This window comes from Phoca vitulina, unplaced genomic scaffold (genome assembly GCF_004348235.1).
Source record: "Phoca vitulina isolate PV1807 unplaced genomic scaffold, GSC_HSeal_1.0 scaffold2, whole genome shotgun sequence".
NCBI lineage: Eukaryota > Metazoa > Chordata > Mammalia > Carnivora > Phocidae > Phoca > Phoca vitulina.
The window spans coordinates 72,089,359-72,115,054 of NW_022589705.1; the positions used below are offsets into that span (position 1 = coordinate 72,089,359).

At 52.7% G+C, this 25,696-nt stretch overlaps 1 protein-coding gene across 1 annotated transcript in view; it reads right to left on the reverse strand.

The window, feature by feature from the left end:
• Positions 1–425: 425 nt before the first annotated feature.
• Positions 426–25,696, reverse strand: part of LOC116638764 (WAS/WASL-interacting protein family member 3) — a 42,233-nt gene continuing 16,962 nt past the window's right edge. Inside the window, exons 3-4 of the mRNA XM_032414860.1 lie at positions 1,224–1,304; positions 426–828 (exon numbers count right to left, since the gene is read on the reverse strand). Coding sequence (XP_032270751.1) covers positions 685–828; positions 1,224–1,304 — 225 coding nt within the window. The 3' untranslated portion in view covers positions 426–684. The remainder of the gene's footprint in view (positions 829–1,223; positions 1,305–25,696) is intronic.

Consider the following 25,696-nt stretch of genomic DNA (forward strand, 5'->3'; position numbering starts at 1 on the left):
GATAGGGGCGACGTTGCCTTGGTAAGAGCTAATGGATGGCCGCCATAAATTCACTGCACATTTTATTGTGTTGCTGGAAATTGTGCCTTCAGGCAATGCTGTTTACTTTTATGTAAAACTCTAGGTTCCCTAAATATTACAAATATTTTACATCTAGCTCCTCAGCATTTGGGCTCTGCCCACAAATCAAGCTTTCTCCATGTGAGTTGTAATTAAAGGTTTGTTGTTTTTTTTTTCCTGGGACAATTATCTCCAACTATAAAGAGAAATATTTTTCCCCTTTAGATGTTCCGTCATTGACTTATTAACAAATCCTTTGAAGAAGGAGGTTGTAAGCGACTCGCTGTGGTACTTGGCACGAGTGGGTCGGCAAGAGAAGGGGCACTGTGGGTCCAAGAGCTTAGTGGCTGGCTTTTATGTCTGCCCGCCACTCCGGTTTATTTACACATATGATATTCTGGGGCTTCCTCCCCTCCCCCTTCCTTTCTATAATTCATGACCACTTTAGCAGGGTAATTCCTCCAGCCACCTTTGCAAGAGATTGGCCCCTTGCAAGCCCCCAGCCCACGCTCCTCTGGGGGTGTAGACGGCGGGGCCTCATGCCTGCAAGGGTCAGAAGCAGAGTCTTCACAGATGGCTGCCCATACACAAGCTGATTCATCCCTCTCTTGCCCCCCAACCCACTCACAAGGCCCAGAGCACCTGGGACGGAAACTCGGGTTTCCTGCATTGATTCCTGTCCAATCCGAGGTGTTGGAGATGCCTTTTTGGCTCAGTCCCTGCCCAGGCAGAAATCATGAGGATGCCACGGAGTCTTGCCTGAGGGGTCTGGGAAGAGGAAGGCCGAGAGCCTCAGAAGCTTCTTAATGAAGGGAGGCAACAGCTGGAGCAGCAAGCCTCCTTAAAAATAATCCTCACACTTGTTTATTATTGTCATCAATATTAATGGCCACTCTGTTAATATTCATATAGCTGCATTAACATCATCCAGAAGCTCCTGGGATCTCTAAGCACTTCTAATGGCATGTGGATTCTGCCTCCAGGGCCCCCACCTCTCCGCCTGTCCCTCCCCACGGGCATGACACCCATCCAACACAGGTCCCAATCCACCCTCCCCTCTGAGCGGCACCTGCCTTTGCAAAGCCAGAGCTACGCGGGATTTGGGGTCATCTCAAAGTCCCAGGGGCTCTGCTGTGAGGAGGGCACGGCGAGACGTTTCCTACCTCTCCAAGGGGCACAGGAAGCTTCTGACAAAGGTGGCTCAAGAAAGAAAGATAGTTCATTTCCCCCGAAGGGCTCATTTCCTGCAGTAAAAAAAAAAAAAAAAGACACATTGGTTAAAAACAAAGATGAGATATCATTTTTCACCCATTAGATTGGCAAAGATAATTATAATAATAATGGCAACAGCAGCGACCAGCTTGCTTCCCATACATGAGCGTTGTGCTTAGCCCTCCGGGCCGGCTCTTACTGAATCTCCTGACACCTTCCAAACGCAGACTCTGCTTACCCTCTGACCCAGCAAGTCCATTTTTAGGCATCATCTGCATGTTAATAGTTGAAACCACTGCTCCCTCTAGGTGACACCCTCTTGCTGTTCCCCTCCTCCGCATCCACCTACCTTTCCCCCCTCCAGCCCCTGACCCTGTCTCTTGCCCATTCATCTTTGGACCTCATTGTCACCGCCTCAGAGAAGCCCTCCCTGACTCCCAAGTCTAGGTTACCTTCTCTTGTCTTACTCTCTCACAGCTTGAACTTTTCATTCATGCTTTGAGCACTTTTCCTTTGTACTCCGTATCACGTGCTTCTTGGATCATTATTTGTGTAAGTGCTTAAGACATAAGCTCAGGGCACAAAACCGCTGTCTCCCCTGCTGGCTGGGACTGGATGTCCTGTCTCCTCACTACATCATAAACTCTGTAAAAGCAAGGACTGACCATGTTGTTTTACTCACCCTTTCGATCCCTACCCCGGCCCTGGGTTGGCACGTAGAATGCACTGGATAACATCTGTGGCGTGAATGAACGAATGAATGAATGGGTGAATGAATGAATGAAATTCACAAAGATATATGCACATAGAAGTTCATTGCGGGGATATTTATAAAAGCAAAACAATTGGAGGAACACACATCACCATCAGCTGGGGACTGGGTCAGTAAAGTGTGGCACTTCCATGTACATAACGCAGGCATTCAAACTGCGAGGTGGATCTCCATGTATTGATATGAAGGATGTCCATGACATATTGCTGAGTGGGGGGAAAAAAACAGGTGACAGAACAGCATGTGTCGTCTGATCTCACTCAGGGTAGAGCTGCATACGTGGAATCTATTTGTGTATATTTATGCACAGAGAGAAGTCTGGAAGGACGTTCACCAAAATGTTATGTGGTTATCTCTGGATGGTGAAATCTGAGGTGATTTTTACATTTTTCTTTGAACTTTTCCATATTGTCTGAATTTTTTGCAGTGAGCATATGTATCCTTTTTTACAAAATGATAAAACTGCTTTCAAAAGAAAAAAAAGTATAGGTACGTTGGGCAAGTATGGGAGGGGTGCCTTGGGAGGGGCTCCATCCGAGGCCAGGGGGACCAGCCAGAAGCCGGGGCGAGGGGCTATCTCCCCTCTGGCGTGGGCTGGGCACACCCCGGAGGCCCCAGCAGAGAGACATTTAGGGCCAGAACCCCCCACCCCAGCCCTTCTCCGGGCACACCACGCCTGTCCAGAGTGGAGTTTCTAAATAGGGATTTCCACATTTGATTCTTCTGACATGCTTTACCGCCTCAGAGCTGTTTTGCAAAATTCATAGCGGTTTTCACAGGCTCCAAGCTTCCTGGGACCAATTCCATTCTGAACAATAGCGGAGTGTCTGCTTGCGGGCGGGGTCGGCCCACCCCAGAGCAGCCTCCCAGCCTCTGTGAGCTGGGACTGTGGGGCTGAGTGTCGAGGCCACGGCATGAAAATACATGAGCTTGCCCTTGTCCTTGTCCTCGCCCTCCTCCTGTGGAGGCGAGGGAAGGAGAGCAGCTGCCCCCCTCCCTGCCCTCCGGTGCCTGAGGGGGCTCTCCCCCCCCAGGAGGTGAGCGAAACAAAGCCCTTCCCAACATCCCTCTCTTTCTACCTGGATCACCTCCTGCGGGGTGACCTAAGAGCCACCTAAAGCCCTCAGAAGCTAATTGACTTGGCCAAGTCAAGGTCACAGGGCAAAATAATGGCAGGGTGCAAGATGGAAACCAGAGTTCCTGCTGCTTGCCCAGTGCATGCCTTAATTTTAAAAAGGCTTGGTGCCCCATTCCTAAGATCAATCCAAGAGGTACAGCAGCACGGTCATTACCCCCAAACGAAGCCACAAAAGACCCATTACTGGGCTCCCTGTCCTTAGCCCTGCCCTCCCTCAGTCAGTACCCAGGATGATTTCTACACAATTTACTCACCAGCCATTCCTCTGCTTAAAAGGTTTCTGTGGCTCCACACTGCCTATTGCGGGGGGGGGGGGGGGGGTAGTCTAAGCTCCTTAGCCTGACACTCAAAGTCTTTTGTGATATGGCCTCAGTAGCACTCTAAGCACACCCATCCCCACTCCTCCCCTGCACACTTGCGCTCCAACCACACTGAATGACTTCAGATTCCCCCAGCTTGCCCTGCTGTCCTACCTCCACACCTTGGCCCATGCTGCTCCCTCCCCACTTCCCCTGGATAATTCCTACTCATCCTCTAGGACCTGGGAGTCACCTCATCTGGGAAGTCTTCCCTAATTCGCCCCTGCTCCCAGGCAGATCCCATCCATCCATGCCTCCTTCAGCTCCCCAGACCCCCGTGTGACTATTCATTCAATTGACACTTTATTCAACAAGTATTAATTGACTACCTACTATGTACTAGCCCTTCTCATGGCATCCACGACACATAGTGTGTGTTTCTGGAAGTTCCTTAAGGGCAGGAATATATTACCAGGGTCCAGCCTCATTCTATTTCCCAACTATGTGGTAAAGGCACAGAGCATCAGCCCCATTTCACAAATCAGAAAATCAGGGATCCCTTGGCAGGCTACAGGCATGGGCAAGAAAAGAAAAGAAAGGGTTTCCTAAAATGCAAACCTCACATGGCTACCCCCAACTGTCAGTGCCTGCCCCGAACTGCCATCCCCAAACATTTCACCTGCTCGCCCCACCTACAGGCCACTGCAAGGTCAGGCCTGGCTCTCTCCCCTCCCTCTGCTACATTCTCCCACCTTCCTAAGCCTTTTATCATTCTTCCCAGACTCCACCTCTTTTCCTGATGGGCCTCTGCACCTGATTTTACCCCCTCCTATGACAATCTTCTGTCTTGTTCATCTTGGTCTCTCAAATGCCTGATACATAGTGAATGCATGAATAAATGAATTAATGAATGATATCTCATAGGTGTTGCAGCCTCAAGACATCTAAAACTCACCACCCTCCCTCCAAAGAGAACCCCTTCCTTCCTCCTTCTGTGTCCACTCTCTCAGTGGACACCCTCATCAACCATCCAATCACTGGGCCACAGATCGGCTGGCACCACAGATCGGGTGGCTTCCCCTCCGCCCCCCCAACTCATTATCTAATCATTTCTGCCTGCTATTGATTCTGACTCAGCAATTGCCTCCCCTTTATCCCCACAGCCTGGGCTCAAGGTTATCCCCCAGCAGCCTGGCCCCCGTGTTTCCCTTCTAGAACTGCCTCCCACTCTAGTCCTTCCTCCTTGCAGAAGCTACAGCGATGCTCCGCTCCGACCCTCACCTTCTTAAAGGTCTTCACTGGCTCCCCATTGTCCTAGTATGTGCCACCCTGGATGATCTACTCCAGGTACCCCGACTCCTGCCAGCTCGCTCCTGCAGGGTCTCCAGCCCATCTACTCCATGTCTGCATTCCTTCAGGCTGGCTCACCCTCTGGGCTTCTTCATCTGCTAACCCCTCCTCATCCGCCAAGATTCGCTCAACAATCGCCTCCTCAGAAAAGCTTTTCCTAACCCCACCTCTGATCCCACAGCATCTCCTACTCAGGGCTGAGTGCCCTTCCTTGCGGCCCCCCCCTCCGTGCCATCACCTATTCATGGGTTCATCTCCCCCGCTGCACTGGGGAGCTCCTCGACGGTGGGGCGTCCAGTGCCCGGGGACTATTGATTATTGTTGTTTGGGGCACGGTAGGTTTCATTAGTCCCAGCTGACAGACGAGGAAAGCCAGGGGCAGACAGTTGGCGTGACTTTCCCAGGGCCTCAGAGCTGGCCAGCAGTGGAGTCCCAGTGTGACCCCAGCGGTCATTATTTGCAGCGGGCTGTTCTTTCCACTGCATTACAACTCCCTCTCTGAACTGCTCTAGCAAGCATCTCACAAACGCACGTGCACACAAGCACACACACGTTCACACACACACTTCTCCATGTATAGGAATGCACATGGCATATCCAAACACATACAGAGGCGCACACAGCCCTCCTAACACACAGATGCACATACACAGATAGCGGACCCCCCCGGGCATGCCTGATGACCCCCACACACAGGCGCCTACACACAAGCACTCACCGAAGTCTGCATATGAACATGAACATACAGATGTGTGCACACAGTACATGCATGCAGAACCCACATGGATGCACCCAGACACCCAGACAGACAGACACGCACACCTACCCGGTCACAAACACTAAAACGCCTGCAGGCACGGCCCGCAGAGAAGGGTCGTATACACACATGCGTTCAGAGATGCACACATATAAGTCCACCTGTGTGAGACCAGCGAACAGGCACACACAGACACAGAGATGCCCTCATGTACCCCACCTGTGCCTTCATACAGACACGGGCCACACGTGCGTGCGCGCACACACACACACACACACGGACAGATATGCATACCCACAGACCCTCCTAAGAGGCTGCATAGACTTGGGCCGGCGTGCACAGAGACCAGTTAGTGAGTGCCAGTGAATGGCACGGGTCAAATGGAGCTGTCTGCTAGGGGCGGGGGGCCTGTCTGAGGTACCTTGGGGCGCTCACATTTTTGCAGCTCAGGAAGGCAGCTGACATACCAGCCCGGCTGTGATGGTATTTTGCATAAATGCTAATGTATTAATTACCATGTACAGTACACAGAGCTGCCATTTAAAAGAAAAAGTTAAGACTTTTTAATTCAAAAGCCCCATGCGGGGTGGGGGTGGGGGGCCTGCCCCACATGGTGGGTGGAAACAGGCAGGGCAGCCGTGCCCACACCCACGGTCCCTGCGCCTGGGTCCCCGCCTGTTGGGGGGCAGCCGGCCAGGCCTCTGCCTCAGGGGGCTTGGTGCTCTTGGGGGGCCATGACGGCGCCTGTGGAGCCCGGAGTCTGGAAGAGGGGTGGGGTGTGGAGGGCAGGGAATGCCTGAGCTGACAGAGGTGTGGTCCTCTGGGGGGAGGGGGCAGGAGCCCATCAGGACTCTTTCCTCCATTCACTGCAAGACAACTGGAGTAACCTTTTAAACCAGTGCATCAGCTTCTGTCCTGGCCTGGCTTTAATCCTTTTAAAGGCTTCCCATCCCTCCTGGAGTCAAGTTCACACTCCCTAGAAGGGCCTGCGGTGCCCGCTCCTCTCCTACCTCCTGAGGCCGCTGCCACCACCCTCCTTCCTCACAAAACACCTAAGCTGGCCGGCCCTTCCGCTCAGCGCCCCCAGGCGGCCGACTCCCGCCGCCATCCTGGGGATCCCCCTGGGCCACCCCACCCCGGAGGAGCCCCCTCTCTCCGGTCGCTCTCCTCTCATCACTGGGGGTTTACGCGACCCTCTTTGTTGATTTTCTTTGCTCAGCACTTCCGGCTGCCCGCACTGTAGAGGCAGCTCTGGGAAGCCGGGTGTTGGCGGCGCCTGCCTCATCCGTACTGCAGCCCCTCGGACGGCGCTCGGCACTTCGCACACGTTCCATTAACCGTTTGTTAAATGAGAGAAGGAGCCGGAATGAGTGAGAGATGCCCTTTCCAGCCAGCCCCACTCGAGATGCGAACTCAGGCAGGAGTGTTCTCTCCACCTGCCTGGCAGGACGGTCCTGGCTCTTCTACCTCCCACGGCGGACTCGTGTCCCAGAGCACCAGCATCCCGTGACATTCTGGAGACCAGTGTTGAGGGCCCCTGAGCCCTCCCTGCCCCCCGTCACGTGAAGGGAACCTCGAGTGATGCTTTAAGCAGCTGCAACAAGTCGCTCCTCAGTCTCTCCCTACTTTCATATCCACCGTCTCACCCGAGCCCTGCCATCGGAAGAAATTCAGGTTCCGGGCCGTAGGCGATTCACCTCGAGTCCCACAGCTGGCCGAAGGAGGCAGGATTGAAATCCATGTCTGCTGCCCGATGCGGGACTTCCTCCAGTGTACCACTGACCTCTCCCCTGCACCCTCGGGGATGCTCCTGGCAGCTGAGGCACAACAGCGACGGAAGGCCCCAAACGTGCCTCATGCACCACACCTCCTCCTCGCAGGGGCAGGGCAGCCAAGGGGGTTGTGCCAGGCAGGCGAAGAAAGTACCTGGGACCAAGCCGGCTCACCTCCAAACACAGTGGATGCTGTGCTGCTCCACCCCTCCCAACCCCAGCATCTTCTCCTCATGCCCAATCCAGGCCGCACCTCCATCATCTCTCATTTATACTCCTGTGACAGCCTGCTACCCAGACCCTCAGATCTGCCCTCCGCCCAAAGCCATCTTCCCTCAGCTCAAATCCTATTTCCCTCTCCAATGACTTCCCCACTCCCCATACCAGCTCCCCCTGTTACTGCCCTTAAAGTGGTTTGTAAATGTGCATAATGGTTAAAAATGCGCACTGAGTTCAAATCCTGGCTCTGCCACGTCCTAGCTGTGTGGCCTTGAGCGAGTCACCCAACCTCTCTGTGCCTCAACTGCCTAATCTATACAATGGGCATGATCACCATATTGCCCTCAGAGGGGTGTTGTGAGGATGAAATGAGTTAAAATGTATAAAGCACCAAAAACAGTGCCTAGAATCTGAAAAGCCCAGATATAAGAGTTTGTTGTTATTTGCAATTGGTTTTTGCAATTATTGGATTCCTGTCTTTCCTCTCCGTGGAATTATAAACTCCAGGAGGATGGGGAGATTGTGCAGAGGCTGCTTTGAAGCAACTCCAGCCCTGGCTCCCTGCAGCCTTTGTGCTACTTTCTCCCTCCTGGCTGGGTGTGGGCCGGGGATGGGGTGAGGGGGGGGCGAGAAGAAGAGCATGCCCTCAGCAGGAAATGCTATCGGCCTCGAGTTCCAGCCCTGATGGAAATGAGAGGTGGCAGCCAGAGAGGACCGCTCCCCGGGGAGGGCTGTGTAGGGGCTGTACCCTGCAGAGCCCCAAGTTCCCTGGGAGCCCCCAGCTCCCTTTGTCCCAAGGTCAGGAGCAGCTGACCAGCCGTGGGGGAGTTCCGCTGCCCTGCTCCGGCCAGCAGTCCAGATGTGCATGTTTGCCCAGACGAGCCCGGGCTCTGAAGGAGCCTTGTTGGGCATCATGAAAGGGGGCTTGTGTGAGGCAGACGGCCTCCACACCCCAGCCCGCCTGCCTCCAAGACAGCGAGCAGGAATGCAGCCCGCAGGAAGCCCTTCCTACCGGGCCTGCCAAGTGCCCTTCTCGTGCCGTGAGAGGTCAGGGCCAGTGCCAGGAGTGGGTGTAACGTGCCAAGTGTGGACTAGATGTCTGGGTTCTGGTCCTTCCTTAGTTTCCTCTCCTGTAAGCTGGGGGAGGCCCCAACCTCTCCCCCCACTCGGTGGGGGTGGGGGGACAGTATGTGGAGTATGGGAAGCCTATAGCCTAGTAGGCAGAATAGCAGCGTGGCTAAGAGCTCTGGAGTCAGGAAGGCCAGCAAAGAATTTTCACATCTGTGGACCTCAGTTTTTCACCTGTAAACGAGGATCATACCTACTGCCTCCTGGGGTTGTCCTGGGGATGAAATGACATAATGGGAAGGAAGGACGGAGCATGTGCTGATGCAGAATAGGTCCTCAATAGCCCTGTGTTCTCGCTCCTTCTCTATTCACTGGGCTCCAAAACAGGGGATCTGAGGTTATTGCCTGCACTGAGGGTGTGGGCTCCTTCCTCCCACTGTCCCAGAAGAAAAGCCACAGCCAGAGGCCCCCACGCCAGGCATGGTGCCAAGCATCTGGGCAGCCTGCATGTCAGGCATAGGACTATTTCCAAGTAGAAAAGTTTCTGCTCCCCACCGCAGTCCCTGGGCACAGCTGGTACCTGGGCAAAGGGAGTCTGGGATGTCCAGATACAGCCCATCCTTGTGGCCAGTCCAGCCCTGGGCAGCACCAGGCCCTGCGTTCAGCTGGTTTGCCAGGCAGTGCCGTCCTTGAACACAGTTGGTCACTGGGCAATGTTAGTCTCCAGACATAGATGGCCCCTGGAAACAGTCTTTGAGCACAGATTACATACAGTCAGTCCCTGGGCAGAGACGTTCTCTGGCATAATCAGTCCCTGGGCGTGAGTGGCCCATGCGTCCAGCCAGCCCTCAGGCAGCCATGGAAGACAAAGTCAGTCCCAGGGCAAAGATGAGCCACAGACATAGTAAGTCCTCCAAGGGTCTCAGAGAGTAGTCGTTCCCCAGAGAACAGTTGCTTCTGGGCTCAGTTGGTCCTTGGGCACTGTGGGTCCCTGGGCATTGTCATTCCATAGGCATGGTCAGTCCCTGGAGATGGCCGCTTCCTGGGCACAGTTGCCCCCCCGCCCCAGGGCACAACAATCCCTAGGCATGGGCAGTGGTCAGTCTCTGGACTCCATTGTTTCTTGGTTCAATTGGTCCCTTGGAGACAGTCAGTCTTTGACCTTAGGACAAACTGGGCCCCGACACAGTCTCTCGAGATCCCCCCCTTGATTAACATGCTTAGACCCATCGCCCCTCTCCTTTGTGGCCCCCATCCCTACTCTTAGGGCCTGAAGAACTGGGACCCACAAAGGGGATAGGAAGGATCCTCTGGGGTCCCAAAAGCCCTGGCATGACCTGCTTTGTGGCAGGTGGAGGAGGCAGGCTAGGAGAATGGTGGGGAGAGAACCAGGCCGGGAGAAGCAGAGAACTAGCTCTCTCGAGCAGGTTGCCTCAGTGCAGGGGTGGGGGTAGAACACATGGTAGAAAAGGCCCTGGCCTGGAGCGGGAGACCCTCCTTCTCTCTACCCTCCCTTCTCTGTGTTCTCTAGATATACAGAATGGATCCCACAGGCCTGTGGAAGGAGCATGGGTTGGCCTGCTACTGAATGTCCGCCTGCCTATGGGGACAGGTGCTTGACGAGTTTCTTCTAGTTCTGAGGAATTCATTCCCAACCAGGTGGCCGTCCCTGTTCACTCACCAGTATACTCACAGCCTTGGGCATGGGAAGGGGGAGGTGGCCAGTCCTGGGTATTGTCAGTTCTGGGCAACCGCTGGTGCTGGCTTTCTGACTCTTCCTGGGTCTGATCAGTCCTGCAGCTCCAAACCTATACAAGCCAGCTGGGAACAGAATAGCAAGCCCTGGGGGTGGGGCTCCAGCCCACATGGAGGCCCCGTCCCCAAGCCTGTTTGGTACTCATTCCCTTCAGCCCACGTTATTCTCTGAAGGGGGCATGGTTTCTGCAGGATGATAATGTGATGTGACATCCCATTAGCCAGCACCTGCCCTTTCTGCCCACCTTCCTCCCCCAGCCCCCATGCGCATCAATGTTTAATTGAATTGCCAGTGTAGTGGTGCAAGTCACATCTGTTTTGGGGTCTGGGAATGAAGTGAGCAACACTCGCCAGTCACCCATTACAGGGGGCACCACCCACACATGAACCCCACCATCCCAGACAAGCCCATGCTCAGGGACCATTCTAGATCCGCACACTTGGATATCCCCTGGGTTTGCACCCTCAACAAGAAACTGAAGGCAAAGCTGACTTCTAGGACAGGAATATAAGGGAAGAGCACGTGGCAAGGGGATTCTATGGGGACGGAGAAGGGAAATTGACGACAGGGTGCTCTGGCAGAATTGGCTAAGCTAGGACTCCCCAGCTGAGGTCTTCCAGCTGCAGACCCCCAGGGTGCAAGGGCTGGCCCCTGTGAGGTTAGTAATAATCTTACACTTTCTCTCTCACTGGCATCCCAACCAAAGCCATTTGACCAGGGAGTCCAGGAGAATAACTTCCACAGGGAGCCAAAAACCCTAAGGCTGAAGAGACAAACAGACTTAAACTAGGTCAATCCAGTTCAGGCTGGTCCCAACTGGCTGCAACTAGATCTAACTGATCCAAGCTGACTCGAGTCACACCAGACCGGTCGGGGCCAATTCAAAATGTGTGGAGCTGGCCAAGACTCAGGGAAGTCGAATCCAACTGGTTGTGACCTGCTCACACCACCTGGAGCCCTGGGAAGGCCAGCAACTCAACACCCACTTCTTTTTGTGCTGCCCTTTGCGTGGTAGAGCTTTACGTGTCCCTTCCTCTGAAAACTGCTTGAATCCTTTTGTGTTCAGTATGATTTGTTTTTATTTTAATTCCAGTATCGTTAACATACAGTGTTATAATGAATGTTTTAATCCAAGCATCACATCACAGTCGGAGGATGTAACACATACATCTTTCCTGCTATTAAGGTGATTACTTGGTTAAGTGCAAGAGTTGTCAACAACGTGGGTTCAAGTCTCCACTGCACTTTCCCGGTTGTGAGATCTTGAGCAAGTTACATACTCTTGCTTACTCTGTCTCTCGTGTAAAAAATTCAGCTCATTATAGGACTTGCCTCAGAGAGAACAGTTTTGAAAATTAAGATTATATATAGGGGCACTGTGGCTGGCATGTAATAACCACTCAGTACATAGAAGTTATTCGTATCTTATTATTATTCCTTGGCTCTGACTTCACACAGCACAGCCTCAGATGACCAAGAGTCAGAGTCCTACAGTGCTGCTGCCTCAGTATGTGAACTTGGATAATTCACTCGAGTTCTCTAAAGCCTCAGTTTCCCCAGTTGAAAATGAGAGCACTAACACCTGCCTCAAGGGTCATTTTGAGGATTAAATAAAATGAACCAAGCACTTAGCACCATGTCTGGGACATGGTAAACACAGTACTCCATATATATTAGCTATTACTATATGAATGACCAACACTTAAATAATGTTAATTCTGTACTAAATGTTCTATGTATGTTCACTCAATTAATCCTTAGAACAACCCTAAGAAGTAGGTTCTAGGATGATCCCCAATTTCAGCAGAGGAATCATGAGGCACGAAACAGATTCTGAAATATTTTAGGAAGGAAAGGAAATTATGCATTTGTCAAGGTGGAGGGCAGTGAGAGATTGAGCAGAGGGCAAGTCTTGGGAGTCAGATGGTGATCAAAAAGCAGGCAGGCTTTGAAGTCACGTCCCCAGCTCAAACAGTTTCTAGGCCTCAGTCTCCTCATCCCTCAGATGGGAATAATAATCCTTATCTCAGAGAATTGTGAGAATCAAATTAGATACCATTTATAGCTTGCACATAGTAGGTGCTCAAAAATGGAAGTTCCCTCTCTTCTTTTCTTCCACAACAACATTAGGCATTCAAAATGGTGTGCACGTGCACAGTGACATTTGTCTGGGGTGACCCCTGTATAGCACACCATCTTCACATGACATCTGCCCATGTGTGCTGTCCGTCTCTAATGTGGCATCTGATCCAAGCTGCCTGTGTCTTACAGCAATTCCATCTGGAACACATGGCTTCCAGGTCACCATGGCAAGGAGAAAGAGCTGGAATGTCACCCACCAGCTCTTCAATGTTTCATTCCAGAATGTCACATATAACTTCAGCTCACAGACCACTGGCCAGATTGGTCACATGGTTCTGCCAGGACACAAGGAAGCCGGGAAATATGAGGATCACATGAATTCAATAAGAAGTACATGTCTCTGCCATAGGATGAAGCTATCCATCCCAGTTGGGCTGCATCATTAAAGGTCTAATACCCAACCTGAAGAAGCTGATGGTTCTGAGAGCTCTACTAGTCTCAAGCCATATCTAGAGTGCTACATCCAGTTCTAGGTGTTGTATTTTCAGAGACCTCCAGACACATGGGATTCCCAACAAAAGAGGATACCAAATCAAAGACGGGGCTTGAATTCTAGTCTTGTGAGGAAGAGTTGAAAAGATGTTTGGCCTGGAAGTGAAGAGGCCTCAGATATCTAGTTTCAGATTCTTAAAAAAGCTGTCATGGAATATAAAAGAATGAAACTACTCTGTGGGGCTCCATAGGCAGAGCCCAGACCAGTGGAAGTTACATGGACAAGTCCAAGAGGGACATTCGGGGCTGAGCACAGGAGAGAGTGAATTCCCTGTCCCAAGCACATGCAGAATATGCAAACAGAGTCCAGAAAGCCACTTGGTTGGGATGCTATAGAAGAATTCAGGTATCTGAAGGAGTTGGAATAGACATCCAGTAAGAGTCTTTACAGATAGACTTCAGATGGCACGGGTAGGGAACACAGCTCATTCAGACTCTAAGCTTAGTCTCATGAGGAATCAGGAAGGACGCCAGCCCTCAGAGCCCCTGTTAGGTTAAGCTAAGCTTTGCTACAGGAACAGCACCAAAAACAAAAAACAAAAGTTCCATGGTTTAACAAATAAATACAGGTTCATTTCTCTGGGGCAGGATGGACTGTCCAGACGTGTTGTCCCTGGACTCCTCCCCCATGCTCCTCTGGTGAGAAGCCCTGCCGTCTGGGTGCCTCCCACTCTCAGGGACACTTATGAAGGACACCCAACGTGAAAACAAATAAAAGTAAATCACCCCATCAGAGCTATAAGTAATAATCAATAATTCAAAGGCTTGATAAAGTCTTGCTGGAGAGCGTGTCAGAGAGAAGGCACGGGCTGAGTTTCATGGTTAATTCAATGTCAATTAGCTGATTGCTAACTTCCCTCCAGCGAAATCGCATGCAGTGCAGGGGAGAGAAATCAAACGTGCTCTCGCTTTAACAAGCCTGGTGTTTCAATCATTCATCTCTGGCCGCGGGCTCAGAACCAATGCCAACAGACGTTCCTTCACAGTTTTATCAACCATTTCTGCATGTCACTGTGTTTTCAGCTGTCCTTAATTGTCCCAGGACCATCTCTGGGAACCAGGGCTTCTTGAAATCCAAAGTCAGGAAAGCAGCTTTCTGCTTTCTGGAAGGTGTGGGACCCCCACAGCTCCCTAAACTCAGTTTCCTCAAGATAATCTCTTCCTCCGAGGGATACTGTGATCAGTCAGTGTGACAATGCAGGTAAAGTAAAGAGCAGGCAGACTGGTGCATAGTAGGTACTCAATTAGGGTAGTTTTCCTCTGCCCTCATTCAAATCCTGGGGTGGGTACATCGCTCACCTCCATACCTCCAAGCCCCTGTAAGAGGCCGTGGCCGCCTTCAGCACCATGGCCAGAGTCTCTGCCCCAGAGGCTGGAGAAGGGAGGGGAGGAGCAGGATGGGAAGATGCTGCAGGGCTCAGAGCTGGACGTCGGGGAAAAATCAGTGTGACGGGAGCCTGGGAATCACTGAGGCACACTGCTTCCCTTTGCATTGGAGGCCAGAGAGGGTGAGGAACTTGCCCATAATCACAAAGATGCCAGGTCTCCTGGCTAAGCATCTCTACATCTCATGCTGTCCTACAGATAGAAAGGTCAGGATTCTGAGTCCCCTCCTCCTTCCTGGGAATCCCTAGAGGGTAGAATCCGGGAGGGGAGTTACTGATGTACAGGGAGACCCAGGAAAGGGCTGCCTGAGGGAACAGATGGCTGCAGGAGACCTGGGCTCTCCCTGGGGGTTCCGCCCCGGTCTGGAATTCCTGGAAAGCGTCCTCAGCTTACCTCTTGTCCCCACAGTTCTGAGTTGGAGGTTTAATAGGTCATTCCCATGCCTAGCACTGTGCATGACACTGCAGAGTAGGTAGGAAGGCTCTGACACACATCCAGCACCTTCTCTTGGAAGGCAGACATACACCTCTCACAAGTGTGCAGCATGCTGTGATGGTTAGTTTTATGTGTCAACTTGACTGGGCTAAGGGATGCCCGGAGAGTTGGTGAAACATTATTTCTAGATGTGTCTCCCAGAAGCGATTAGCATTTGAATTGGCAAAGTAAAGAAGATCATCCTCACCCTGGCAAGGGGACATCAACCAGCCCACTGAAGGCCTGAATAGAACAAAAAGGCAGAGGAAGGGCAAATTTGCTCTCTGGTGAGCTCAGACATCCATCTTCTCCCACCCTTGGACATCCATGCTTCTGATTCTTGGGCCTTCAGACTTGGACTAGGACTTGGCTCTCCTGCTCCTCAGGCCTCTGGGTTTGCAGTCAAATGCTCTACCACTGAGCTATACCCCCAGGCCTCTGGGTTTGGACTGGAACAACTCCACCAGCTTTCCTGGGCCTCCAGTCTGCAGATGGCAAACAGGTCCTTGGACTTAGCCTCTATAACTGCATGAGCCAACCCTCCTAATAAATCTCTTTCTGTATATATATATATATATATCCTATTGTTCTGTTTCTCCAGAGACCCTGAGCTGTACACATGTCCAGACCTTGTGGACTGTGCCCAGGTGTGTAATGACTACAGATATTTTGTCCTAGGCAAGACTGAGAATGTTCCTTCTGTGACACACAGGTCCCGCGGACCCCCTCTCCTTCCCCAGGGGGTGCAGGAAGGCCACCCTCCCCAATCTCCTCTCTCCCAAGCTGCCCTTGGGTTTGGATCCTAGCTCCACCATGTACTAGCTGTGGGATGCTGAAAAGCTACTGAAACTCTCAGAGCCCCAGATTCTTCATGTAAAAAGTGAGGATCATGAGAGTACTGAAATCATCAACTGTTGAGGGGATTAAATGAGATAACTCACGTAAAGTGCTTAGCATGGTGCCCAGTAGAGAATATGTGTTTCATAAATAGTAGTGACCTTTTCTTAGTAAAAGTTTCTCTTGGAAAAATTCCAAGCCTTCAGCATATCCCAGGAGGTCTGTCCACAGCAAAATTAGTATGAAAACACTCAAGGGGCCCCTGGACCCTGGGCGCCCCTGGGCCAGATGGTGTGAGGCTCAGTCTGAGGCTGTGTTCAGGCGTTAGTGCTGGGCCAGGTTCAGGGCCAGTCTGGGCCTGAGCTAGGGCTCTGTGTGAGGTCAGAGTTCAGGCTCAGCCAGGGCCTAATCAGGAGTCCACCACTGACTCATAACACAGCCTTGGGAAAGTGTCTTCCCTATTGGCCTCAGTTCCCTCGCCCATAAAATGGAACAACAACCCCGGCCCAGCGTGCCTCACGGAGGTGTTAGGAAGGTGCCATCAAATCATGCACTCGAAGGCTCATGTAACCTCAGAGATCAGCTTCACTGCTCAGCGTTACCTGTATTTCTCTGGACCCCAGACCTGCTGGGTGGGAGATTGCTCTCCTTGTTTCCAAGCGTCCATGGTGGAAGCCATTCCCAGGATCAGAGCAATCAGGCAGGGGACCGGGGTGCAGGGAGGGGGACCCCCAAGGCTCTGCTGTTCTTCCCAGGAGCTGGGAACAGAAGGCTTAGAATTCACTGCGCACATATTTGCTGACTTCTCTGCACTCTGCCAGCTTCAGGCATTCACTTCCCAGAAGTTTATTTGAGGAGACGCAGATGAGCCGGATTTGGGTTCAGCAGACCTGCCCAGACAAACAGGCTGAGCCCTTTCTCACTCCCTCTCTCACACACATTCCACCTCGCTCAGTTTCTCTTTGTCTGTCTGTCTCTCCTTGACGACCTGCTCCTTGGTCTCTCTTGCTCCTGGTGCTGTTTATTCTCCATTTGATCCCCTGCTCCAGATTCAATCCCTGCCCTTCTCAGCCCCGCTTTGTGCCCTGGGAGGCTGACCCCGGCAGACTGTGTGGCCTGGGTGCCCCTTGGTGGGGTTCAGCTGGCGGGAGACACTGGCAGAGATTACTGGGAGGGGGGAGGAGGTCAGGGATTCCTTCCCCACTCCCTCTCTCCTGGGCAACATTTTTAACAGTAGCTACGTTTCTCCATGACTACAGTTTGCATCAGGCATCCGTCCTCCACAGCACCCGCCCTTGCTGGGCTGCAAGAGCACCATCTCCCCCACCTCGCCCCACCAGCCCTAAAGGTGGTTAGGGCTTCGGACTCTTGCCAGCCTCCAGGGCTTCACCATCCCCTGTTGCTCCCTAAACTCGGCCCAGGCCTTGTAAATAACCCATCCATTACAGTCTCTACACGGGAATGATTTGAGGTGAATTCTGCTTCCTGCCAGGACCCTAACCAAACACTCCTCAACCCCTTCCACACTCTTCTGCAACCTCAATATTCCTCACCTTCTCTCTGCTCAAGTTCTCCTGAACCCAGGGTGGGAAATATTAAGATTGCTTCTGTCACATCCTTTAGTGGAGGCCACTCCAGGGGGGTGCCTTTACACACACACACACACACACACACACACACCCCACAGACCCAAGAGCCCCTTCTCATCTTCCCAGCAGGTCAGGGAGAACTAAGGACAGCTTGGAACTCAGAGTCAGAAGAGCTGGGTTATAGCACCCCCTTTGCCACAAACCAGCTAAAGCATTTAATAACCTTCATCTCCTCCCATAGAACATAAAGAAACACACACTTCTCAAGCTGTTAGAAGATCTGGTGGGCTGACGAACGTGTATGTGGTTTGCAAACTGTAACCACGACACAGCAATGAGAAATTATTACCGAGTTCCGACAAGGAGCCAACAAGACTGTGGCCTCTGTAAGTGGGGCAAAGGACAGCAGACCTACAGGACAGCCACCACCTGGTGACCACAGCTGCTCCCTGCCCCATGCGCAAGAAGGAGCCATTGCTCTTCCAAGGCTAGTGATCTTGAGGTTAAGGTTGGAGCTGGACTAAGCTGAAACTGGGGGTGAGGCTGTGCTTGAAATTCAGGCTGGGATCAGATTTGGGATGGGGCTGAGGTCTGGTTAGTGAGGCTGAGGTCGAGGTTGGATGTGTGTTCTAACTAGGGCTGAGATCCGAGTCGGAGGTGGCTTAGGGGTTGTGGCCGGAGTTGGATGTTGAGCTGTGTCTGGGGGTGAAGGAGCTGAGACCAGCACTGAGCTGGGGCCTGGGCACAAGCTGCCAGAACCCTCCCTGCCCACGCAGACCTCCGCTGGGCTGTGGGACTCTAACTGACCTGCACAGTGGAGATGTGGGGATGCTGACCGCTCCTCCTTCCCCACCCTGGGGGGACTACCTCATTCATTTATTATTCCATTCATCCATTCAATGAAAAACATATTATTTACCACCTGTTACATGCTGAATACTGTACCAGATGCTGGAAATGCACCGGTAAGCCAAGCAGATGTGGCCACTACCCTCACAGAGCTTACATTTTAAAAGGGAAGAAACACAAGAACCTGACAACCACAGAACTGGATGTATAATTACAAGTGAGCAAAGGGCTATGAATCAAAGGCCAGGGAGCCATGCGTTAGAGAGCACAGCACATGAAGGGCCATGGAAGGCCACTGAATATTGATAAAAACGCCCAACACCTTTCAAAGTTCATATAGGGGAACAGATGAGAGAGGGATTGACTCCAGCTGGTAACCAAGGAATGCTTCATGGAAGAGGCTGCATTGTGCAGGTTCTCCACAGTCTCCTCCATCCATGACACTGGGAGGCAGTGGATGCAATGGATCTGAAGTCAGTAACCCTGGACTCAAAGCCAGACTACCTAGGTACAAATCAGTTGAGCTGGGTAGCCTTGGAGAAGTAACTTCCCCTCTCTGAGCCTCCATCCTATTCTGTACGATGGAGACAGTATTTCCTACTTTGTGGGCTTGTGTGAGGAATCAAGATGATATGTGTCAAGTTCCCAGCACATGTGAGGTGCTCAGTTAATGTCATCTCCCTCCCCCTTTCCAAGGCAAGGAGGATAGCAGGAGCTCAGTGCGAGCAGCCGACACCCCACGGGCGACCACGCAGGGTCCAGATCTTCAGGCTCCAGCTTTCACCCCGACAGGCCCAGGCGTGATTTCTCCCCGGAGTTCCTGCTCCCCAGAGTGCAGGCGTGATTTACACAGCCATCGGGACAACTCCAAATTGGACTAAAACCTAATGACTGGAAACGAGACGAGTAATGAAATTCTACGCAGAAAATTTACGGGGGAGATTTATTAGGTAGGTTTTATTTACGATGCTGAGCACTTAGGGCTCGGGGTGGGGTGTGGCATCAGAAGAATAAATCCAGTCCGAATACCCCCGGCTGGTATCACCTCCTCACTCAGCCGTCCTAGACGCCTGATAGGTAGGAAAGCCTTGCAGCATCCCCGGTACCCACTGAATTCACAACCTCCCCTTGCCTGCCAGGCTCTTTCCTGCTTTACCGCCTCATCTCCGTCCCACCAGCCTCTCCAGATCCCAGACCTCTCACCGTCTTTGGGAAAATAGCTGTTTCGTTCTGGGGCAGGCTGTGCCTGGAGGCTGGACCTCAGAAGCACAGGGGGAGGGACTGGAAGGCAGAAGCTTCAGTGCTTAGCCCCTAATGAGCCGGATCTCGGAACAAGTCTTCCCTGAGGTGCGAGGGGGCAGGCAGAGCGGGCCGCAGAAACCCAAGGAGAAGGATGGTGCCATTCCAGACCAGCAGTGGGCAGGACTTTCTTGCAGTTGGGATGAGGGAACAGCTGGTAGGAGTCTAGAGGAGACACAGCCAATTCTGTGCTGCATCTGGGTCTACAAGGTGCCAAAAAACCCAGTCAAGACTGCAAGACTGTTTTTAGCTACAGAAAGTGGAGTCCTCTCCCGCTGCCTCCCCTCACATCTGTCCCTCTCCTAAGCAGAGGGCAAAGTTGCTGCCTCTCTTCACCCTCTCTGTGCCTCCTCCTCGAAAACACCCACCCGCCTTTTCTTTCCTCCACCTGCTTCTCTAGGCTCCAATAACTCTGCCCTATTTTCCCCTCCATTCACCTTACTCCAAGCATAGTGGCCTCCTTGTTGCTCAAACATGCCCAGTAAAGTTCCTGCCTCAGGACTTTTGCACTGCCTAGAATGCTCTTCCCTCTGCCCCAAGAAACAGCATAGCTTGCTCCCTCATTTCCTTAAACAGCACCCTCTCAGAGAAGTCTGACAGGTTCCTGACTCATTAAAATTTCAACCTCCTCCTGGATACTCCCCATCCCCCTTCCCTGCTTTATTTTTTTCTCCTAAACATGTATCACTCAATGTACTGTATTTCTTTATCTTGTTCACTGTATGCCTCCTCCACGAGAACATAAGCTCCAAGAGGACAAAGATTTTTGTCCGTTGTGCTTGCCACTGTCATCCGCAGCTCCTAACGCAGAGCAGGACATGTGGAAGGCACCGGTACTTTGCTGGGCGATCGCACCTCGCCCCTAACAACAATAAAGTGCCCCTCATGCAGTGTACAAACGGGTATGTACAATGTGCCAAGCACGGTGCCGAGGGGTCCCTGTCACTGCCTCCATGAGTGGCCGCTCCTGGGCCAGGTACCGGGGGCACCAGGTGAATCAGACCCAGGCACGGTGCCCGAGGAGCTCCCAGTCTGGGGGTGGGGGGCAGGAGAAATCCAGACTTGAGAAGAGCAGTCCCATGTGTTCAAAGCACAGCCCCTGGGAGACAACAGAGGAAGTCAGCCAGGGAGGCCCGGGTGCCGGGACAGCTAGAAGGACTCCTGCGGGAGGCAGGCCCAGGCGGCCCTCAGAGCCATACAGAAACGCTCCCGCAGCCAGCGGTGGAGGCCACAGAGCCAGGGAGGGGGCTCAGTTCTGCCATCTGCCAGCTGTGGGACTTCAGAGGCTCCTCCACCTTTCTGTACCTCATCTGTAAAATGGGAATAATGCAGCACCTACTCACTGCATGGCTGTGAAGATGAATGGAGTGAGTAAAGCTCTTTGAACAGACCCAGAACATAATTAATAAGCACACAATAAGTGCTGGCGATCATTATCACTACTTTTATTATTGTTAATGAAAATTGACAAAGTGAAAGAGAAAAGAATTCTAGGGAGCAACTGGGCAGAGGTTAAAGGCAGAAGCACAGCACGTTCAAGGTGAGAGAAAAGCCTTCCACGCCAGCCTCAGGACTGTGCTGGTCAAAGTCTACCCCTGCACCCCGGTTTGTGGGGGCGGGGAAGGGCCTGATTTGCAACATTTGTCCATTTCTGTGGGGTAAATACTCCCACCGAGGCCAATTTCAAACTACCAAGTGCCATCACGGAACAGGAAGTTGGGAAGAGATGCACAATGGGTCCCTGCAGGCCCACACACTGACCTCAGCCTGCAGGGAGGCTCAGAAGGATGGCGTCCATCCACCCCATCCCACCCCAATCCCTGACAGGGCCAGCTCCATCTGTACCCTGCCCTTGGCCCTCGAGTTAGGCTCTAGAAGGGAAAATGATGAGGCTCTGGGGTGGGGGGCAGGGAGAGACCAGCTCTGATGTGGCCTGAGGTCCATGTGTGGCTGGACCTGAGAGGTCCCTGCTCCAGGGAATTTTGGGAACCAGTGTGTGTGTGTCTCCTCTCTCCCTGTGTCACACACACATGCACACCACCCCTGAATCCTCAGCCCTGAGCCCCATGCCACCTGGATATGAGCACATCTGCCTCTGGGGAGGCCAAGGTGATTGGAGCCCTTGGAATCCTAGAGGAGTCAGGGAGGGGTCTTCCCAGAGGTCTACCTCCCACACATATTCCCCGCAGAGAGCCCCAGTCTCCCGCTGTGGGCTCAGATGGGGGAAGCTCTGGAGAGCAACTTCAGAGGCTTGGGGCTGGGCCAGCCCCCACAGAGCAGCTCTACTGACTGGGGAGGGGCCCTGGAGCTCAGGCTTTGCCACCTTGCTCCCTCCCTCCCACCCACCCTCCCCAGCAGGTTATCAGCGTGAAAACAGGAAGGCTGCCAGTGCTATTAATAATACATGAAGCCAGCTCTGCCCCCGATCAGGCGGGCAGGCAGAGGCGGAAAGGCAGCTCCAGCCCCCAGGGAGGGAGAGCGCCAGGCTGCTGGGGGCCTGCCTGGCGGGGCCATGGGAGGTGGGCAGGGGTAGGGGGAGCCGCGCTCTTCCTTCTCCCATTTGCTTTGTGCATGTCCAACACTCCAGGCCAGACACCGGCGCTCCCTCCATTTTGTTGATTGTCATTTCCCCTCCTCAGAAACACTGCCTGGGGTCCTGCAGAAGCCGCGGCCAGTGGAGAAAACCTTCTGGTCTGGGAAACAGGAGACCCGGGCTCTGGGACTTGGGAGGCCACAAAGGGTCAGAGGAATAACACAAGCTTTGCTGTCAAAGCTGAATCTTGGCCCAAGCCCACCTACTGGGTGACTTCAGAGAAACCACTTCACCTCTCTGAACCTCTGATTCTTCATCTACAAAATCAGAGACTACTAAGGAACTGCTGAGAATAAACAAAAGGATAAGTGTTAAACTGCTGCTGGTTCACAGTAGTTACTCAATACATGGCAGCGGGGCAGTATTATTTCTATGACCATGAACTTGGGCAAGTTTCTTTCTTCCGTGAGCCGTGATCTTCACATCTATACAATGAGGAGGCTGAACCGGGTGATCTCCGAGAACCCTCCAAGTGCCGGTGGGATTTCCATGACTACAGGGTGAGAAACCCCAGGCCAGAGATGGGGTCTCAGAAGCCCCCGAGACACTGCAGCCCTCTGGTAGCCCCCACTCTGGAAATGCTATCCCTGCCCCCAGAATGCACCTGCACTAAGACCCAGGATGTCTGGTGTCTGGTCCACTCTAGCCTCCATTTCCCTAGCTATGATGTAGGGACAGCAAGCCTGTCTTAGCTCCCTGAGGAAGGGGTGAGCAGAGGGCAGGTCCAGGAGGGGAGAGGAAAAAGCCAGAGTGTCCTGGGGAGACCAAGGCAGCCCTGATTCTGAGTCATCAGCAGAGAATCACAGTGAGCTCAAGGCTCGGGGGATCACCAACCCTTTCCACCTGCACTCACTCATTCATTCATTCCACAAATACTCCTGGAGCCCCCTCAAGGTTTTGGTAGCAGCTCTCTGCCCTGATTCCTCCTCTGCCCTGATTCCTCCCTCTGCCTTCTGTTTGTCCCTCTGAGGCTCCTTCACAAGCTCCTTTTCCTCAACTAGCCCTTTAAAGGAAGGGGTTCCCTGAGTTCTGTTCTTGACCCTTTCTTCTTCTCACACCCACTCTCCCCGGACCTTCCCCTCCCCCCACAGACTCATCTCTCCCAACAACCCCAGACCTCCTTCCCCAGAGTGGATTTCCCTCCAGCTCCAGACCCGTGGATGCAACTGCATCTCCATGCTCATACTTCACGGGCACCTCAAACTCAGCAAGACCCGAGTCCAACTCACCGTCCGCACCAGCCCCTCCCTAATCCGGTCTCTCTGTCCTCCTGCACCTCCTCTGAGCCCTACACACACCCTGGGCTTCAGCCCCAGGGCTCCCTCCTGCTCCACCCAGCTCCCCACAGCTGCCTGCAGACTCACCCGAAGTATTGCCCATAGAGAAGCAAAGGTCATTTCAGCCCTTGGTTCCAAAAAGCCAAGGGAACCCTGGCCTTGGAATCAGAAGAAAAAGGTTCAAGCCCTGGCTGTGTGCTTCCTAACACTGCCTCCCAGAGGGCCTCCCAGAGCCTCCACTTCTGCAGATGGGGATGACAACACACCTGCCTCATGCTGCGGGGTCCTCGTAAGGATTAAGTGATCGGCTGCGGAGGACGCATTTAGCATGTGCCAAGAACACATCAACAGGCATCAAGTCTGATGACGACGATGGTGGCGGCGGTGGTGAAAGTCCACTCACTACCAAGCCTCAGGCTGGAAACACAGAAATAAACACAGACCTAGCCCTTGAGGAGCTTGCAGTCAAGCAGGAGAGTCTGTCATACAAAATAACAATAATAATAACTATAAAGGAAGCAATGAATGCTTACACACTTGTAGGAACAATGAGCCATTTGGGTGCTCAGAGGAGTGTAGAACTAACTCTGCCTGAGAGTCAGGGGCTCTGCACAGGGAGAGGGCATTTGAGCTGGGACCAGAGAGATAAGGTAGGAGTTCCCCAAGCAGAGAAAAGGCAGACCAGCATCCCAGGCTCCAAAGTCCCAATCATTCTGAACAAGGTGCCCCTTCTAAGGAATACAGAGGATAGAGAAACTAGTCAGAGCCCAGAGAGCACTCTTACCCCTATCGTGGTGGGCAGGTGGGTGGGCAGGTGGGTCAAAGGCAACTCAGCACAGCCTGAGCTGCCCCAGGTGCCAAAGAGCAGAGACCCTTACAGGGTGGCTCACCCAGCAGAGGGCTCTGCAATTTGCTCCAGCCCCCATGTCGAGTTTCTAGGGTTCCTCTCTCCCTTCTGCTGTCTTCCCAAACCCAAGGTCTATGAGGTTTGGTCTCCTCACTCACGGCCACGACGGGCTCCCTGTGCCCCACACTCAGCCCCAGGCACCGTGCAGAGCAGTGTCCTACCTAGCCGCACAGTGCTCTTGCCTGAGCCCTGGGAAGACCACACCCCCCTATCCCTATAGGCTCATTTCCCTCCACCCCTGCCCCAGGGTCTCCTATGCGCCTGTGAGCCTGGATGCACAGGGGAGGGGACAACCAACGGCAGCTGAGTCCCTGTGCCTGGAAATCTCCAGCACTCAGAAAATCAGAGATGCCAGAAAACCAGTCTGCTGCCTCTCCACAGCCAGGCCCCCTCTCCCCAGTGTGACAACTGTGTTTCCTGAGCGACCAAAGGGGGAAGAAAGAGGCTTGCAGACAGGACCTGGAGTGGGCAGAGTGTAGATTCTGGCTTCAGACAGTCCTCAGCTCTTCCCAGCTCAGCCCCTGCCTGGCTGTGTGACCTTGGGCACAATTTTATCTTTCTGGATCTCAGTGTCGTCATCGGTAACTTTCAGTCACTCGACCAAGATTCGTTGACCATCTATTCTATTCTGGGCCTAATTCTAGGAACAGGGGCTATTTTGGTGAATAAGACAGACCAAGTTCTGGCTTCATAAGGTTTACATTCCTTTTTTCCCAAAGATTTTCTTTACTTATTTGAGAGAGAGGGAGAGAGAGCACAAATGGGCAGGGGGGAGGGAGAAGCAGGTTGCCGGCTGAGCAGGGAGCCCGAAGTGGGGCCTGATCCCAAGACCCTGGGATCACAACCTGAGCCCAAGGCAGACACCTAACTGACTGAGCCACCCAGGCGCCCCGACAAGGCTTACATTCTAACTGGTAAAACAAACAATCAAAATGTAACCAATTGAATAGGTAATGTAATGTTACATGAGGGTAAATGCTCTGCCCAAGGAATTAGAAAGGAACTGGCAGCCATGTGTTTTAGCCAGGGTGGACAGAAAAGGCCACCCTGAGAAGGAGAAACTAGAGAAGAAATCTGAATCAAGTGACGGAGTGAGCATGTGAAGAGCTGCGGAAATCACCCTTGGCAGACGGAACAGCAAGTGCAAAGGCCCTGAGGTAGGAATGAACTTAGCAAGTTTAAGGAGTTCCAGGGTGGCCAGTGTGACTGGAACATGGGAACAAGGGAGAGGATAATAGGAGAAAAGATCTGCAAGGAAGATCTTTTCAGAGCCCTCAAAGCCATGGTAAGCACTTAGGTTTCACCCTGTGTGAGCATTTAAAGGTTGCAAGCAGAAGAGGAACATGACCCATCCAAAATTTAAAAGGATCCTTCTGGCTATTATGGCAACAACAGACTCTGGGGCAGCACTGTCCAGTGGAAATACTATGCAAGCACACATGTAATTT